The following is a 16,452-nucleotide window of genomic DNA, read 5'->3' on the forward strand; positions in this document are numbered from 1 at the left end:
GTGACTACCATACAGTCTAAATGAGGAAACAAGAAGAGTGTTTCACATTAACAGAGCCACATACTGGCTAATACTTTTACTCTTACTCTATTTGCCCCCTAGCGATCCATTTTCTGAGAAAGGTCAGAGATTGACCGAAACGTCAAAACTAAGTGGATTATTTAACTGATACTTTGATCATTATATGAGTGCCGGGTTATCTCTTTACTAAAGGAGAAAGCAAGGCAAAAGGCAAGGCATGTTACCTAATTTACCTTCTCCATTTTGTGACAATCATTGGTCATTTGCACATGAAACAGTGGAGTCAGGGAAGGGCTGCACAAGTCTTTCTACTACAAGGACAAAAAGTAAAGGACTGACTAAGAACAACAATGTGGACAGAGACAGCAAACACATAGGTCTTTGTAAGTGGCACTCCCAATAATATATGAGCCACAACTTGGCATCCAACTTTAAAAGCAGTACATAGCAAGCAATCTGGCGCGTTTCTGACCGTCAAGGTCCTTAATCATAATTGAGTTGTTGTTTATCTATTATCGTGGAACATAGAGAATTGTCCCTTGGGTAGGTGCACCGGGTTGGTGAGCAGATGTTTTCTGGTGTTTGAATATGGTCTTATCCCCAATAATATACCTAATGGGTATATAATCTGTAAAGCAGATAACTCTCTCCTGCTTAATTTCTCTCTATCTGAGTGAGATTCATCATGCTTGAAAGCAGTATAAAGCTTTGGTATTTCTATAAGTCTGACAATTTCTTGTTATGAGAATTATGGGAATGTTTAAGGAGGATAAATAATATAAATCATGCCCACAGTAGCACAGGTTGCAGAAGCTACAGAGTGCATAAGACTTTAACTAGCTCATTATGCACCTTCTGCCCCTTCTGATTTCCTGCACAGTGCCACCTAATGTCTGAAACTCAAGTTGCTTTATGGTAGGTCCAGCACCAGTCAGCGGTAGCTGAGGGTTTCTCACTTATGACAAATATTTTCAATATCACTAATTTGGGAATTTATATTAACTGATCTTCCCAGGGGGAGAGATCTCCAGACACTGGTGGAGGTATATAGAGTAGAGAGATTTTAATAATATGTATAGTATGTAGTAAAATTTTCTATCTAGCAAATAACGAAAATAACAAGGAAATAGTAGACAAAGACGTAACACTGAACCTTAAAGGAAGATTACACAAATCAAACCATAGTGATTAATAGAGTGTCAAGAGTGTGGCAGGAGCAATGATTCATATATGTGGTGCCATTGCTCCAGGGCAGCTCCCGAGACCAGATTTCTTTATTAAGGCCTTGTACCATTTTGTCTCCTGTGAAAAGTGGTTGTCTTCTGCAATTGAATATTGCCTTATGTAGTTCATAACCTCGCCTGGGCAAAGTAAAGTCTTTCAGTGTAGCTCTCAGGCAAGAAAAATAAGGTAATTCCAAATACACTGAGTCTGAGATGTTTTTTATTTTATTTTTTTTATTGGACGCTTTATGAAACCGTGTGGCTGCTGTCACTTTGTGTCTATGAAAACAGCATCCAGTTATTTGGAACAAGATGAAGCTGAAGGCCTGTTATTACACGTATGCTGCCTCTGGAAAGCTGTTACTTGTGGGTATTAAGAGAGAAACATTGTACAATCTTTAATCCACATTGATCAAGTTCATGGCAAACTGTAGAAGATTGATCAACTTCAGAGTCTATTGAATAAAATATCTATCTAATAGCATACTAATTCAATTATTCTGAATTTTACATAGTTACATAGTTTATTACATAGGAACTGGTCAACATTATAGGGCATTGCAAAACAAAATTGTAAAGGCAATTTCCACCATGGACAATCCCTACTTGTTGGAATAATGTGTGCAGCCATGGAAAAGGACCCATACGTTAGTCTGATCCAATGCCCATTGCACATTATGGGAGAGTCCTTGCATACAGAAATATAATGTAATGACTCCATGTCTGTTGGCTGAGCTGCAGTGCATCACTGTAACAGTTATTACAATAATTGTGTGCATTCCATGGGATCGGAACAAATTAGAGGTCCATTTTCACAGACTAAATGTTCAGTTTTCTTATAGTCTCACCATTTGGGAAATTATAACTTTTTACAATTCAAATAAAAAATATGTACACAAGAAGAGATTAAACAGCCACTTACCTCCTTCTTGGTAAATTCAGGTGGGTGGTCATTTTTATCATCAATGACAATGGTGGCTGTGGCTGTACCAATTAATCCCACATCCAAGCCTGCCATGTCCTTGGCCTCCACTATCAGCTCGTACTGAGGGGCTATCAATGTCTATAAGCAAAAAAGAATACCGTAATAAGTATGATTGTACATAATAATCTTGTCCTGTATGACTTGATAGTATATTATATGGCTTGAGAGATTATGTATCAAAAGTATGAATGTTTGAAGCAACTTTCGAGTCCAAATGTAAAATTAGGGCTCCTAGCTAAATAATTTGCTATTGATAAAACTGGTGCTTTCTTAGGTGCAATAGTAGTCTTTGGACCTCCCCAGGCCTCAGGTCTCGAGTGCGTTGGATCTCTTTACCTTATGTTTCTGCATACACTACCTATATATACACTCCTGTAGATTGCTTTTGTTTAGGGTAGTAAAATGAAACATGTGAAAATGCAATTTCATCATTGTTTCTAAGGTAATAATGGTTGAAATGTGTATTATCGTAAGTTGCCAAAGACATTCATCTCATAGGAGAAGTCTTCTACGAGGTGTCATAGGTGGTGTCTTCTAGATGGCTAATTTCACTAAATTAGTAACGGTGGTGGACAATGTGCAGTAGACAATATGCTAACACAACAATTTTGGAGGAACTAGTCAAATTATATCTAATGTGTATTGGGGATTTCCACCCCACCCCCCTTAAAGCCAGTGTCAGGGGACAGAAAGCTTTGGTATGATGTATTTCAACATCCTGAAGGAAAAGCTGTCACTAGAGATGTTTAACAGCCCATCTTATGTATAAGGATAGCTAAACTTTCATTATGTAGTAGAAAACTAGTGTGTTAACCGTGTAGGAAGCAGTTACCTGTTTACTGATGTGATGATGTGAGTGAGGAAATGGTGGTGCCATGATGTGAGAAGGTTACTGAGAAGAAGTGGTTTAAAACAACATGTGTTATAATAAGAGAGATCAGAATCAGAATCAGGGTCCCAGACAGCAAAGGTTATTCCTATTAATCTATCTACTTACACGCCATAAGTATGGTTATCGTAAAATTACTGACAAATAATGTACTATGGAATGAGAGGAGAAAACTAATATAATACTAATGTATTTCCCAGACAAAGAGTATTTCAGAAGAGATGATTTCAGAAATGTGACCCCTAATCGTGGTATTGTTTACGGTATTAAAATTGAACATGTGAAAATGCAATTTCATCATTGTTTCTAAGGTAAAAATGGTTGAAGTGTAAATTGCCAAAGACAATAGGCCAATGATGGCAAACCTTTAGGGGACTGAGTGCCAAATCAACAAGCAAAAGCCACATATTTTTCACATTGTGCCAAATGCCAATTTAAAGTAACTAAAGTAACTCACAGATTTCAAACATATTGGCATCATGAGGACACCAATACAGTAGAAAGAAAGAGAAATTCAGATTATTGTAGTTTCCCTCTAATGTCCCTAAACAGGATGAATCACAGGTCCGGAGAAGGGTCTACAATGATAATCTAGTTCTGTCAGCACCTCCTTGCTCCTCCTGCCCTTCTGTCACATTAAAATAGCGTGAACGAGACATGTGCTGGTCTGCCTGTGACTGCACAAGAAGGTATTGAGTCCTAAATGATGACCTGGGTGATGGCCTGGGTGCCCACAGAAAGGGCTCTGAGTGCCACTTCTGGCACCCGTGCCATTGGTTCGCCACCACTGTCATAGGCAATGTCTTCTATGAGGTGTCATAGGAGGTGTCTTCTAGATGGCTGAGGATACGGATGTATGTGAAGAAAATACAAGTAAAAAGAAAATAACTGAGATGTGTAACTTAGAGGCCAAGGTCACATTTGGGCTCTGAAGTATGTAGTAACAGTACATCATAGTTGTTGAACAAGGTACAGAGTTTACATTTTCAGGCCAGCAGTTTTAAAGGGGTATTTAAATTTAAATGAATTAATTTTCCATATCTAAACATTTCTTCAATTGGATGTTATTAAAAAAAATGTGCCTGTGTGAAGATAATTTCTCATAAATGTAGTCATGTTGTCCCTTAGAAACAAGATGGCTTCCTCGGATACGACAACCTCACATTTTGGCAGCGGTGGCCAGACATGTGCTATTGACCACCTGGGTTCAGCTCTCATTACCACAGGACGGCTGATGGATATGTAGTAACTCCTGGACATTTCCTATACAAAAACCTTTTGTTTCTTTGTGCAATCCCTTCAGTAGTGGTGGGCATATCCGAGGAAGCTATCTCGTTTCTAAGGGACAACATGGCAACATTTATGAGAAATTATCTTCACACAGGAACATTTTTTTTTAATAACATCTAATTGAACAAATGTTTACATATGGCAAATGAATTTAATGAAATGTAAATGCCTTATGTACATGACCGTACAATGGGGTTTTGTGAGCTATTCTCACAAACTGAGCCTAGCTGGCTGTCCCCATAGAGCTCTATCATGCCCAGTCACGGTGCGGTGAGTAGACTGTGGTCCACCACACCATGAACGAGCCAAGAGGTCCCTCCGCAGATTATAGAGTATTCCTGCTTGTGTTGAAGGCTCCTATGGCTCCCGGCCAAAGCTTTCCCCTGTATGCGGCTGATTTTAGCACACGGCCGTGTGCATGAGGTCTTAAATGGAGCAAAGTTACTTGCAGCAGCGTATTAGAGAAGTGGGTGGATATTGTAAGAGATGTAAAATTTTATAAAACAATAAATGGCTACTATCAAGAGTATAATGGAGTTAAATGAGGACTGCAAGCTAACACTTCTATACCATCTACTACCGATGGCACAACTGCTTCTCAGCCTGGGGAGATATGTACTAATTGGGTTCTTCTAGTACTTCCAGCTTTAGTTATTTGAGCAACAGGTATAATTTGGGAAGAAAAAAAAAGTTATATGGAAACAGTTCATGCTCAGTAACCATAAAAAAATCTGCTACCTCAGCTATTCCAAAACATTAGTTTTCAAATTACAGTGGAAACATCAAGGATACATTAGTCCTATTCCTCAGCAGGGGATGGGATGCCTGCAGTGTGGGTACAGAAATTTCTACAAGAAAGGAAAATTCCACAGTCTGAAAATAACTATAACAGGATAAAAGTGCCCCCTATCTGGCTGTTTCACAATTTTTTGTCTTTTATAGATTGCAGCTTCCTCCATAGACGTGTGGTTTTCAGGATGATTATTTCAGTGCCAATTTACTTTGTAATGTTGTTTTATACAGAATAGTTTCTGCCGTGGCTGAATATAAGAGCTGTGATTGATTCTGTGCAATTACAAGAAAAATTCTGAGATGAAGTCTTAAAGAGATATATAGGGGGTTATTTATCATACACTGTCTCAGGCCTTTTGATGTATCTGGCAGAGGCCGGTGCAGCTCTTATTTGTTCGCCAGGCCAGACCAGACCACGTGAAAAAATTCTCCAACTGAAGTGAGTGCGCAGGTGCGGGGTCAGTAATGCTCTTTACCAAGGACATATGTTGCATGTGGATTATTAACCCCCAAGTGCATAACCTTACATTTATCCACATTGAACCACATTTGCCAGGTGTATGACCAAACACTCAGTTTTGTCCAAGTTACCCTGCAGCCTTAATTCCTAGCTCTATATCATTATTAAATACAAATATTGTACAGGTGGACCCTACTTAAGGACACCCAACTTACAGATGATCCCTGGTTAAAGACGGACCCCCCTGCCCACTGTGACCGTTGGTGACGCTCTCTGGATGCTTTAATATAGTCCCAGACTGCAGTAATCAGCTGCAAGGTGTCTGTAATGAAGATTTATTGATAATCCTTGATCCCATTACAGCAAAAAATTGGGAAACTTCAATTGTCGCTGGGGTAAAAAAAAATTTTTTGGAACTGGAACTACAATTATAAAATATACAGTTTCGACCTACATACTAATTCAACTTAAGAACAAACCTATGGAACCTATCTTGTATGTAATCCGTGAATTGCCTGTAGTGGGCAAAGAACAGAACCCTGGTGTACACCACTCATAACTGATGACCATTTTGAGTAGGAATCATTGACTACAACTCTCTGGATTTGATCCTTCAGCCAGTTTTCAATCCGAGTGCAAATGATTCCTGCCAAACCAATAGCCCTTATTTTACCCATCAGACGTCTATGAGGGACAGTGTCAAATGCCTTTACAAAGTCCAATAACACAATATCCACAGCATCTCCTCCTATTCTTAGTAAACCCATGCTGGCTGTTATTTATTATATTATTTGATGTTGCATTAGTCTTTTAGTAAACTTTCCATACTCCACGTTAGTGGAGTATTTTCATCTGGGTGTTCACTTTGCATCTAATTCATTTTCATGTAATTGGTTGCCATGGGCAACTGAGAATATTCTGACTTTTAGACAGATTAATAAATCTTCCCCTATGTCCCATAAATGTGACAATTTTGTCCCTTAGAAACTAGATAGCTGTCCTTGGATACAACCACCTCCACACTCTGGCAGCGGTGACTAGACATGCCCTATTTATGCCTGCACAATCTCCTGGACTCAGTGTTCATTACCACAGGATGACTTTGAGGCATGGAGTATCTCTTGGCCATTTTGTATGCAAAAATAATTTGCTTCTTTTCAGAAATCAATTCAGCACCGGGGGTCGTATCCAAGGACAATAATCTAATTTCTAAGGGACAACATGGATAAATATATGGGTAATTATTTTCCAAAAGGTAAATTTTTTTAAATAATGTCTAATTGAAAAAATGTATCTATAGGCCAGGTGAAATGAATTTAATGGGAATGCACACATGACATAACCCATTTAAGCTTACAGGTCTGTAATTGCCTTTCGAGGTTCTAGAGCCTTTTTTAAATATTGGCACCACATTCACCTTGCACAAGTCTCTTGGCCCCTTCCCAGTTATTAGGGAATGACTGAAGATTTTAGACAGCGGCACAGTAATAACAGAACTTAGTTCTTTGAGAACTATGGATGTAACCCACCTGGAGTCTTGTACACATTTATTTTATTGATTGGATCATATCTACATTCAGAAAGTTTAGTATATTACAGGAAGCATCAACCATACTGTCACGATCCAGGCCAAATTGTCTTTTTTCTATTGTATAAATGGAGCTTAAAAAACAACATTTAATTTCTCCTCCTCCAGTCACCAAAGCCCCATTTTCAGAATAAAGGGGTCCAACCTGCTCTGACCCATTTTTGCCGCATGGATATAGATTACTTAGGATATGTTTTGCTATCATTGGCCACTTGTCTTTCATTTAGTAATTTGGCTGATTTAATTTCCTTCTTAGAGATTTTGGTGTTTTGTAATTATCGAATAATTCAAGTGAGCCATCAGATTTATATTTTTTGAATGCCTTCTTTTTTTCATTTATTGCTCTTTTAACTGTAGCTGTAAGCTATGTAAGGTGTAATCTAGCCCGTCTATAGTTGTTACCTGATGAAATGTAAAAGAATAATGACTCAGTATAGCTTTGAGTGGATTAAACATTAGTATCATCATGTGACAGTATTTGATCCCAGTCTATATTCTGTAGTGCAATGGCTGTATGTAGATGTGTTACTAGGGGTGCGGCGGCTGTATGTAGATGTGTTACTGGGGGTGCAGCAGCTGCACATAGATGTATTGCTGGGGGTGTGGCGGCTGCATGTAGATGTATTACTGGGGGTTTGGCGGCAGTATGTAGATGTACTACTGGGGGTCAGGCAACTGTATGTAGATGTGTTGCTGGGGGTGCTGCGGCTGTATGTAGATGTATTACTGGGGGTGAGGCAGCTGTATGCAGATGTGTTACTGGGGGTGAGGCAGCTGTATGTAGATCAGTTGCTGGGGGAGAGGCAGCTGCGTGTACATGTGTTACTGGGGGTGAGGCGGCTGTATGTAGATGTATTTCTGGGGGTGAGGCGGCTGTATGTAGATGTATTACTGGGGGTGCGGCGGCTATATGCAGCTGTGTTACTGGGGATGAGGCGACTGTATATAGATGTGTTATTGGGGGTGAGACGGCTGTATGTAGATGTGTTACTGGGGGAGAGGCAGCTGTATGTAGATGTGTTACTAGGGGTGAGGCAGCTGTATGCAGATGTATTACTGGGGGTGAGGCAGCTGTATGTAAATGTATTACTGGGGATGAGGTAGCTGTATGTAGATGTATTACTGGGGATGAGGCGGCTGTATGCAAATGTGTTACTGGGGGTGCGAAGGCTGTATGTAGATGTGTTACTGGGGGTGCTTCGGCTGTATATAGATGTATTACTTGGGGTGAGGCAGCTGTATATAGATCCATTACTGGGGGTGAGGCGGCTGTATATAGATGTATTACTCGGGGTGAGGTGGCTTTATGTAGATATGTTACTGGGGGTGAGGCGGCAGTATATAGATGCATTACTGGGGGTGAGGCGGCTGTATATAGATGTATTACTGGGGGTGAGGCAGCTGTATGTAGATGTATTACTGGGGATGATGTGGCTGTATGTAGATGTATTACTGGGGATGAGGCGGCTGTATGTAGATGCGTTACTGGGGTGCGAAGGCTGCATGTAGATGTATTACTGGGGGTGAGGCAGCTGTATGTAGATGTACTTCTAGGGATTAGGTGGCTGTATGTAAATGTATTACTGGATGTGAGGCGGCTGTATGTAGTTGTGTTAATAGGGGTGCGGCGGCTGTATGTAAATGTGTTACTGGGGGTGCGCCAGATGCATGTAGATGTATTGCTGGGGGTGTGGTGGCTGCATGTAGATCTATTACTGGGGGTGTGGCGGCTGTATGTAGATGTACTACTGGGGGTGAGGCAGCTGTATGTAGATGTGCTACTGGGGGTGAGGCGGCTGTATGTAGATGTGTTAATGGGGGTGCTGCAGCTGTATATAGATGTATTACTGGGGGTGAGGCGGCTGTATGTAGATGTATTACTGGGAATGATCTGGGTGTATGTAGATGTATTACTGTGGATGAGGCGGCTGTGTGTAGATGTGTTACTCGGGGTGAGGCGGCTGTATGTAGATGTATTACTGGGGGTGCGGCGGCTATATGGAGCTGTGTTACTGGGGGTGAGGCAGCTGTATATATATGTATTACTGGGGGTGAGGTGGCTGTATGTAGATGTGTTACTGGGGGGAGGCGGATGTATGTACATGTATTACTGGGGATGAGGCGGCTGTATGTAGATGTATTACTGGGGTAGAGGTGGCTGTATGTAGATGGATTTCTGGGGGATAAGGCGGCCATATGTAGATGTGTTACTGATGGGGAGGTTGTATATTGATGTAATACTGGGGAATGGATAGTGAGCAGGAGGACATATATGGTGGGGGCCTCCAACATATTTTGCACCCATGGGCCCCCACCAACCTTAATCTTTATTGTAGTTATATTATTGTATATGGTGATAGTGTTATAGCACTTTTATTTGTGTACATATCAGCAGTATGAAAGTAGTTATGGTATAAGCATGTTCATATAGATGTGTCCACCCTCTCCTAAGTTCTCATTCATTCATTCATTTCAATACAACATTACTCCATGCTGTGTTTTTTTAAGGATGTTATTAACAACGCATGGACACACTTTCCATGGCCCAGACATATAAAGAATAAGGGACATGGTTATCAAAAGCTTTATGGATCGCATTGGAGGTGGAAATAAATCTTAATGTATTTGTTTGATCTTTTGACTGGATAAAAACCTGGCATTTTTACAGGTTGTGTAAACTTTTTATATCCACTTTATTTTGCTGAATCCATAGTCTATTTTGTACTTCAGGACCTTTTGGCATAGATACAAAAACCATAATTACTACAGGCTAATTGATAAGGTCAAGAGACACCAAAGGAAGAGGCTCTGTGTGGCTGATTAGCATGAAAAAACAGATAAAAGGTGACTTTGCCATTCCACTGTGAACTGTCTCATCTCTATTATAAATAATGATTCTGACCTGTTAACAACTAATTCTCATTAACAAGATGGCAGACTGAGTGTTGTGGCAAAAGGGACAAAATCTAATCAAGCAATGAACTATGACTGTGGTTTTACATGTCAAAATCCAATCAACTCTCATCAAAAAGTGAAGTGATGTGATGTGATCCAAATAAAGGATCCAGGAGAGTTTACTAAGGATACATCAGATTTTGTTTGTAGAGCTTACAGCAATGATGACTGTGCTAGAACATTATATGGACCAAGCACATGGCTCCATCCTAAATTATGCCTCAATAACAATCGACCAGTAAATGTGAGCCAAGAATTGTATTGTTATATCTGCCCCTGTTCAATATTTCCTGAAGAATGAAGAACATCTAAACTGGATATATTGGATATTTAGATTATTTCTTTTAAAATCGACATACACAATTGAAAAGGATGAAGAATGTTATAGATTTTCCAAAATGGTCTAAGTGCATATCAAAATTGGAGGCTCCATTAGCAGCCTTCACTAAAGTTTCCATCGTAAACCCAGAAAAATAGAAAAGCTTTTTGCACTATTCTTTTCTGTAAAAACCCATTATGAAACCAATTTTTGTGAAGGGGTACCCTAGACAATATTCCTTTAGGCACCATTCATTTCATGCATTGTAGATCCAGCACTTCTGTTCGTTTCTTAAAACAGATCAGAACAATAGAAATATCAGTGCGGATGTGAAATGCAAAAGAAACTTATAATATACTCATTGATGCATTCACAAGGGGACATTTATTGGGGCTTCTACACCTGAAAACTGTCCTAGAAGCCCTGAAATGCCAACCTTTAGGCATTGAAATAATAACCCCTTTAAGGGGAGGGAGGCAAAGTCGGAGGTATAGTGGGCCTGCCCAAAGCCTGTGCACTACCTAGACCAGTAATGGCGAACCTTTTATAGACTGAGTGCCCAAACTACAACCAAAACCCGCTTATTTAATCTGATGTGCCATTTTAAGCAGTAACTTATTGCTACCTATTCTTCCACTTCTTTAATTGTATCGGCCACCTGAGGCCACCAATACAGTTTAAAGAAAGTGGCCAAATCAATCTCTCATTATAGCTTTTCTCCAGGGTCTCTCTGTAGAGGGAGAATGGTGGGTCCAGCAGGAAGACCTCCAAAGATAATGCATTTCTTTCAACACCTTCTCAATTTTCAAGCAGTTCCAAACAGCCAATGAAGTGTTGCTGTAAAATAGTGCTGAGCGCAGCATCTCATAAATTGCCCAGGACTGCAGGAAGATTTCATGGATTTGTTCCTGTTTGGTGAAATCAGTCCTGGGCTGATGGCCTGAGTGCCCACAGAAAGGGCTCTGAGTGCCACCTCTGGCACTAGTGCCATAGGTTCGCCATCACTGACCTAGACCATGCGGACGTTCGGCTGGCGAAGTTATGGTCTCCAGCATAGCCGCCCACCCAAGGGGTGGGTCTTGTATCATTTGAAAGGGCACTGGCATATGATAAATCTCCCCCTATGACTATAATGTATCACTCACTAGTCACCATTTATTACCATGGTCCGCTGCTGAAGTTGATGGTGATATGGATTGTCCTACCAGATGTACAGTATAAACTTGTAGTCATCCAGAAGTTTGACAGAATGATTTTTATTTTATTATCGATAAGGTGTGGAATGAGAAAAGTTAAAGTTTTCGCACTACCTTTACTTTGGGTCTTTAAAAATCTTAAGTGCTCTAAGCAACAGTTAGACCATTAGATGGATTATATTATTTTTTGACTTTGTATAGAGGTAGTAATTGGCTTTTGTATCATAATTTTCATGGGATATACTTAACCAATATAGAACCAATATTGTAACTTTTGCTCTTTAGAAGCAATATACTTTTGAGTATTGTCCAAAAATACCAGTACCTATGCTGTAATTTTCTTGGCATAATGCAGAGGAAAAAAGATTGTTATTCACAGCACTGAGATATATAAATGTTAATCATAGTAGTTTAAAACATATATACCATCTAGTGCACGTATTTCTGCGGAATGCAGACACATAAAATATAATCCTTCAAAGTGCAGAAAATGAGGCAGCGTGAAGTATACATAAAACCTTCACGCTTTCTATTACTACACATTAAGTACAAGGTTACATATGCAGTCCCTCTACTTTTCCTCAAATCTATCAGCCCACCCTAGCCCCCCGCTGAGGCTCCACTGCAGTAAGAAGGGTGTAACGCACTGCTCATATACAGGTACTGATCCGGATTACTCTCAAAGTCAGCTGGAGACAATTGAAAGAGGAAAACATAAATAGAAATAGTCAATAAGTCCTGAAACGCACGGTAAACAAAAAATTGGAAAATAATATTAAATAACTGGAAACAGAAAAAATAGATGATAAAATTTATCACAGTGAACACATACTGCTCATATATTGATCATGTATTGGCTGTTTAGTTAAAATATTGTTATTTTCGGAGTGTACTTCCTCTGAATAGCATTGGCTATGGCACAATACTTGCATTCTGTACACAAAACCCTCTCTATGGTACCACAGAGGCAGATCATGTAGTTACTATAAGGACATGGGTCCACCAAGAATCTCCAGTTACCATCCCTATCTCATGGGAGGCAGGAAACTGCGCAGTTATACTCTCACTAAAGGAACCTCACTTTTAGCAAAGGGTCAAAGAACTGGACCAAGGGTCTAGCCGGCCAACTCAATCTCCGGTCGCCCGCCCAAACTCCACTTGCAGCCTCACCGCTCGCCCAAACTCTGTGCCACTGTGCTTTCCATCATGGGGTTCACCAGCGGTAATAACCATTTTTATACTTTGATCAAGCATTTTGGGATGCATATTGGGATTTTTACTGTTTATTTAGTTGTACAGCAGTTCTAAGGAAAGGGGGGTGATTTGCATTTTTAGTTTTTTGCAGTGTGTGGAATTTTTACATAGGATTCATTACAGCAAGAGCCACTGGCACATTGTAATGAATCTCCAGAAACCATATAACAGACCCAAGGCTGTCATGGCATCCAATCGCAGCTCCCCGATGATGTCACGGGGAGCAGCGATCTCAAAAAACATGGCGGGGCCAATGATATCAATGCTTGCACCAATCGTGGGTATTAGCTGTGGGTGTTTGCTGAAATATGCAGTGAACCCAACCTCTGTATGAAGAGGGCTCACCCCATGAGTCCTCTATAGCTCTGTACGGCACAAAGCGTAAAGGAGGTATAAGTAAATAAATGTGTGTAATTGTATAAATATGTTTGTAAAACATTTGTATATATATTTTTTCAGGGGCCCCATGCAGAAGTTTGTCATGGGGCCCAGCCTTTTCTAGTTATGCCACTGTCTAACACCCAAATAAGAACCCTCTTTTATTCCTCTTCCATGCATAGTAATACTAAAGACCTAGCTTCTCTACACCCAGAAATGGGAAAATAGTGAAAGGAGATGTACCAGGCCCTACTTATCCAATATAGTTGGGTGTGATGGGTTGATCAGAGGTATATTCGGGGCCCAATGTAGGCCGTTTATGGTTTTACGCTGTACCCTGTTAAATTAGATTAAATTAGGTCCATAAAGTTTTACATTTTCATTTTGCAAATGGGCCAATGAATGGTAAGAAATTAATTTGACAGAAACTGACGCAAGGCTGGCCTGTTCTGCACATAATGTTTGCTACAACCCTCTGTTATTTGCTGCTATTATCAAATGGCCAATATGTTCTGTTTTTTCATAGAAATTAATTTGGGTTCAGAAACTTATTTTGGAAACTGCTGCATGTGTATTTTCTATGACATTTCTCCCGTGCAATACGATACAAGCATGTTATCATCTCCTCATCTCGGCTGTTACAGATACCGTTTCATTCTACCCTGATAGAGAAATCAATATGACAGCACCAAATCATAATGTAACTTCAACAAATGTCAAATAGCCAATGAAATAAGTCTATTTGGGAAAATAAAATGCTCATGTTTACAGGACAGAAAGCTTTAGAAACAACTTAATTTTAAACATTAGTATTTTTTTTCTTAATGAGGCATAGTGCAATGTATATTATATAGGCATAAAGTTAAAAGTTTAACCTGATGGTAAATCTACCATCCAAATCAAACATGGTAAACCAGGGACACTCGTGGCTCATTGTGACTGTGGAAATCTTCTTATATTTGTTATCCATAGCATAAGATAATGCTAATGAGTTTGAAGGGCTCTGGCATTACCAGAACCCCTCCGTGTCATAGTTTTACAGGATGTTACACTTTCCAGTGCTTCCTTGGGACTTCCACTTCCCTCTGGGAACGGGGAAGTGCTCCTGCACTGCCTATGTCAATGGTTTCAGTAAATCATTTCACGAATAAGGACTGTAAGGTTACAAAAGTATCCACAAAGAAGTGATCTCTTCGATCAGGTTCTTGCCAGGTCTTTTCCCAGGAATTTCCCTCCATGAGCCAGTCTATGCTTTCTCAGAAAGCTCTCTTTTTTTTCTACATCATATTTTTGCTTTAGAAAATGTTTTTGGTATCAGACTTTCTCACCATAGTTAAACCCAGGTAGCTTTAGAAACAAGACTTCCTGTTGTGTCTGAAATGAATTGGCAAATGATACTGACTTTTCCCACGGACAAGCAAAGGAAATCACAATGCTGGGGCTTTGTTGTTATTGAGATATCGTTCTTGAATATAAATTGAGCTAATTTTAAATCATCAGAGGGAGAATCAAGCAAAAATAATTTCAATTGTCCTATTGCTCCCTTGGAAATGAAAGAAAGGTATTTCAAACAAGTAGAAATGTGATAATGGTATGGAACGAATATTCTATTATAAAAGGAAATGGGTAAAATAGCGCTCTGTTGCAGGCTTCCTTCAACTGAATGTAGATTGAAGACATTGGTTGTAGCGATATCTACAGTTCTGCCATCAGTACTATTGTACCCAGTGCACCGTCGGGGGAATAAAAACCTCTCTGGCATCCTGTTAACACTCTGTATGTATCACAGTTAACAAAAATGGACAGTAATGTTTTACCTTTGAGGCAAACTAAAACCTGTGAACAATTTACAGCTTGATGACTGTTCACAGTTTCAAAGAGGCAGAAGAGTTAGCTACGGTAAGAACAACTATTAAAATTAATTACTTTGCTGGAAAAGTCCTTAAAACCTGCAATATGTTTACTACGACTTACAGTGGCTTATTTACTAAGGGTCTGTGGCCACACTTTCATCGGATTTTCAGACGTTTTCGGGATGTGCACCGCTGTGACAGTTTTTAACTGGGGATTGTGACGCACGCGAAGGGATTGTGGCGCAGCTGCGCTGGCTTTCATGTGACAGAAATCAGGGGACGATCGGACTGACTCACACTGACCACGGGATTTAACTTTCAAATTGTGTCCCAAGCCCTAACACTTAGATACACCGAGAAGAAGAAGGTGAACTCCAACGGACCTGAACGGGGAAGTGGGATATCAGGTGCACAATCGTAGTGAATCGCTGCAGAGTGATTTGGGTCGGACAATTAACTTTTGGGGAATGCATCAAGACGGTTAAGTAAATGTGCCCCACAGTGTCATTTAGAGATGGGTAAATCGATTTGTTACAAATCCGAAATTTACGCTGATTTGTGGGAACAAAGGTTGTTTTTTCCTCTTTTTTAGCTAAATGGGCGCGAGCACAACGTGTTACATGAGGCAGAGAACTCTGGGAAGGAGAAGGAACATCCTCGATGACGTCTGCAGACCTGCAAGCCAATCAGCGACCGGCAGGCTTATGTGATGTCACCCAGCCCTACAAAAACTGTCAGCCATTTGCAATCTCGGCATTTCACACTGCATGTGCTGCCTGTAGAGTCTAGTTGCTTTTACTGTACTGTGCTGTTGTGATTTCTGCTCCAATCCACAGGATGTCCATTGTGGGGTAGCTGCATAATGCAAATTCCCATACTTTTTTGTTGCTAAAGTTGAGAGCAAGAAACACATGTCAAATCCACGTAGTTTATAGAGTGATTTTCACTCTAATTACAGGTTGTCTGTTGTGGGGTACCTGTTTAACACAAATTGCAATACTTTTTTGTTGCTAAAGTTTAGAGCAAGAAATATGTGTCAAATCCACGCAGTTGATTAACCACTATGTCAGACAGAAAGGTGGCAGGTGGAGCAGGCAGAGGTCGCATCACAGTAAGGTACGTTGCAGAAGGGGTGACTCTGTGAGGCCAAAAATGCCGTTGTCATCTAGCGGCAGTGTGTTGATCAACAATCCAAAGGTCGTTGACTGGTTGACTAGGTCACCCAATTCCTCAAATATAACATCTGACA

General features: G+C 40.2%; 1 protein-coding gene across 1 annotated transcript in view; it reads right to left on the reverse strand.

The window, feature by feature from the left end:
* CDH13 (cadherin 13) overlaps nt 1-16,452 on the reverse strand; it is a 548,360-nt gene that overhangs the window by 115,992 nt on the left and 415,916 nt on the right. The window contains exon 8 of the mRNA XM_072117266.1: nt 2,167-2,307. Coding sequence (XP_071973367.1) covers nt 2,167-2,307 — 141 coding nt within the window. The remainder of the gene's footprint in view (nt 1-2,166; nt 2,308-16,452) is intronic.

The sequence above is a fragment of the Engystomops pustulosus genome, chromosome 7 (assembly GCF_040894005.1).
Source record: "Engystomops pustulosus chromosome 7, aEngPut4.maternal, whole genome shotgun sequence".
Lineage (NCBI taxonomy): Eukaryota > Metazoa > Chordata > Amphibia > Anura > Leptodactylidae > Engystomops > Engystomops pustulosus.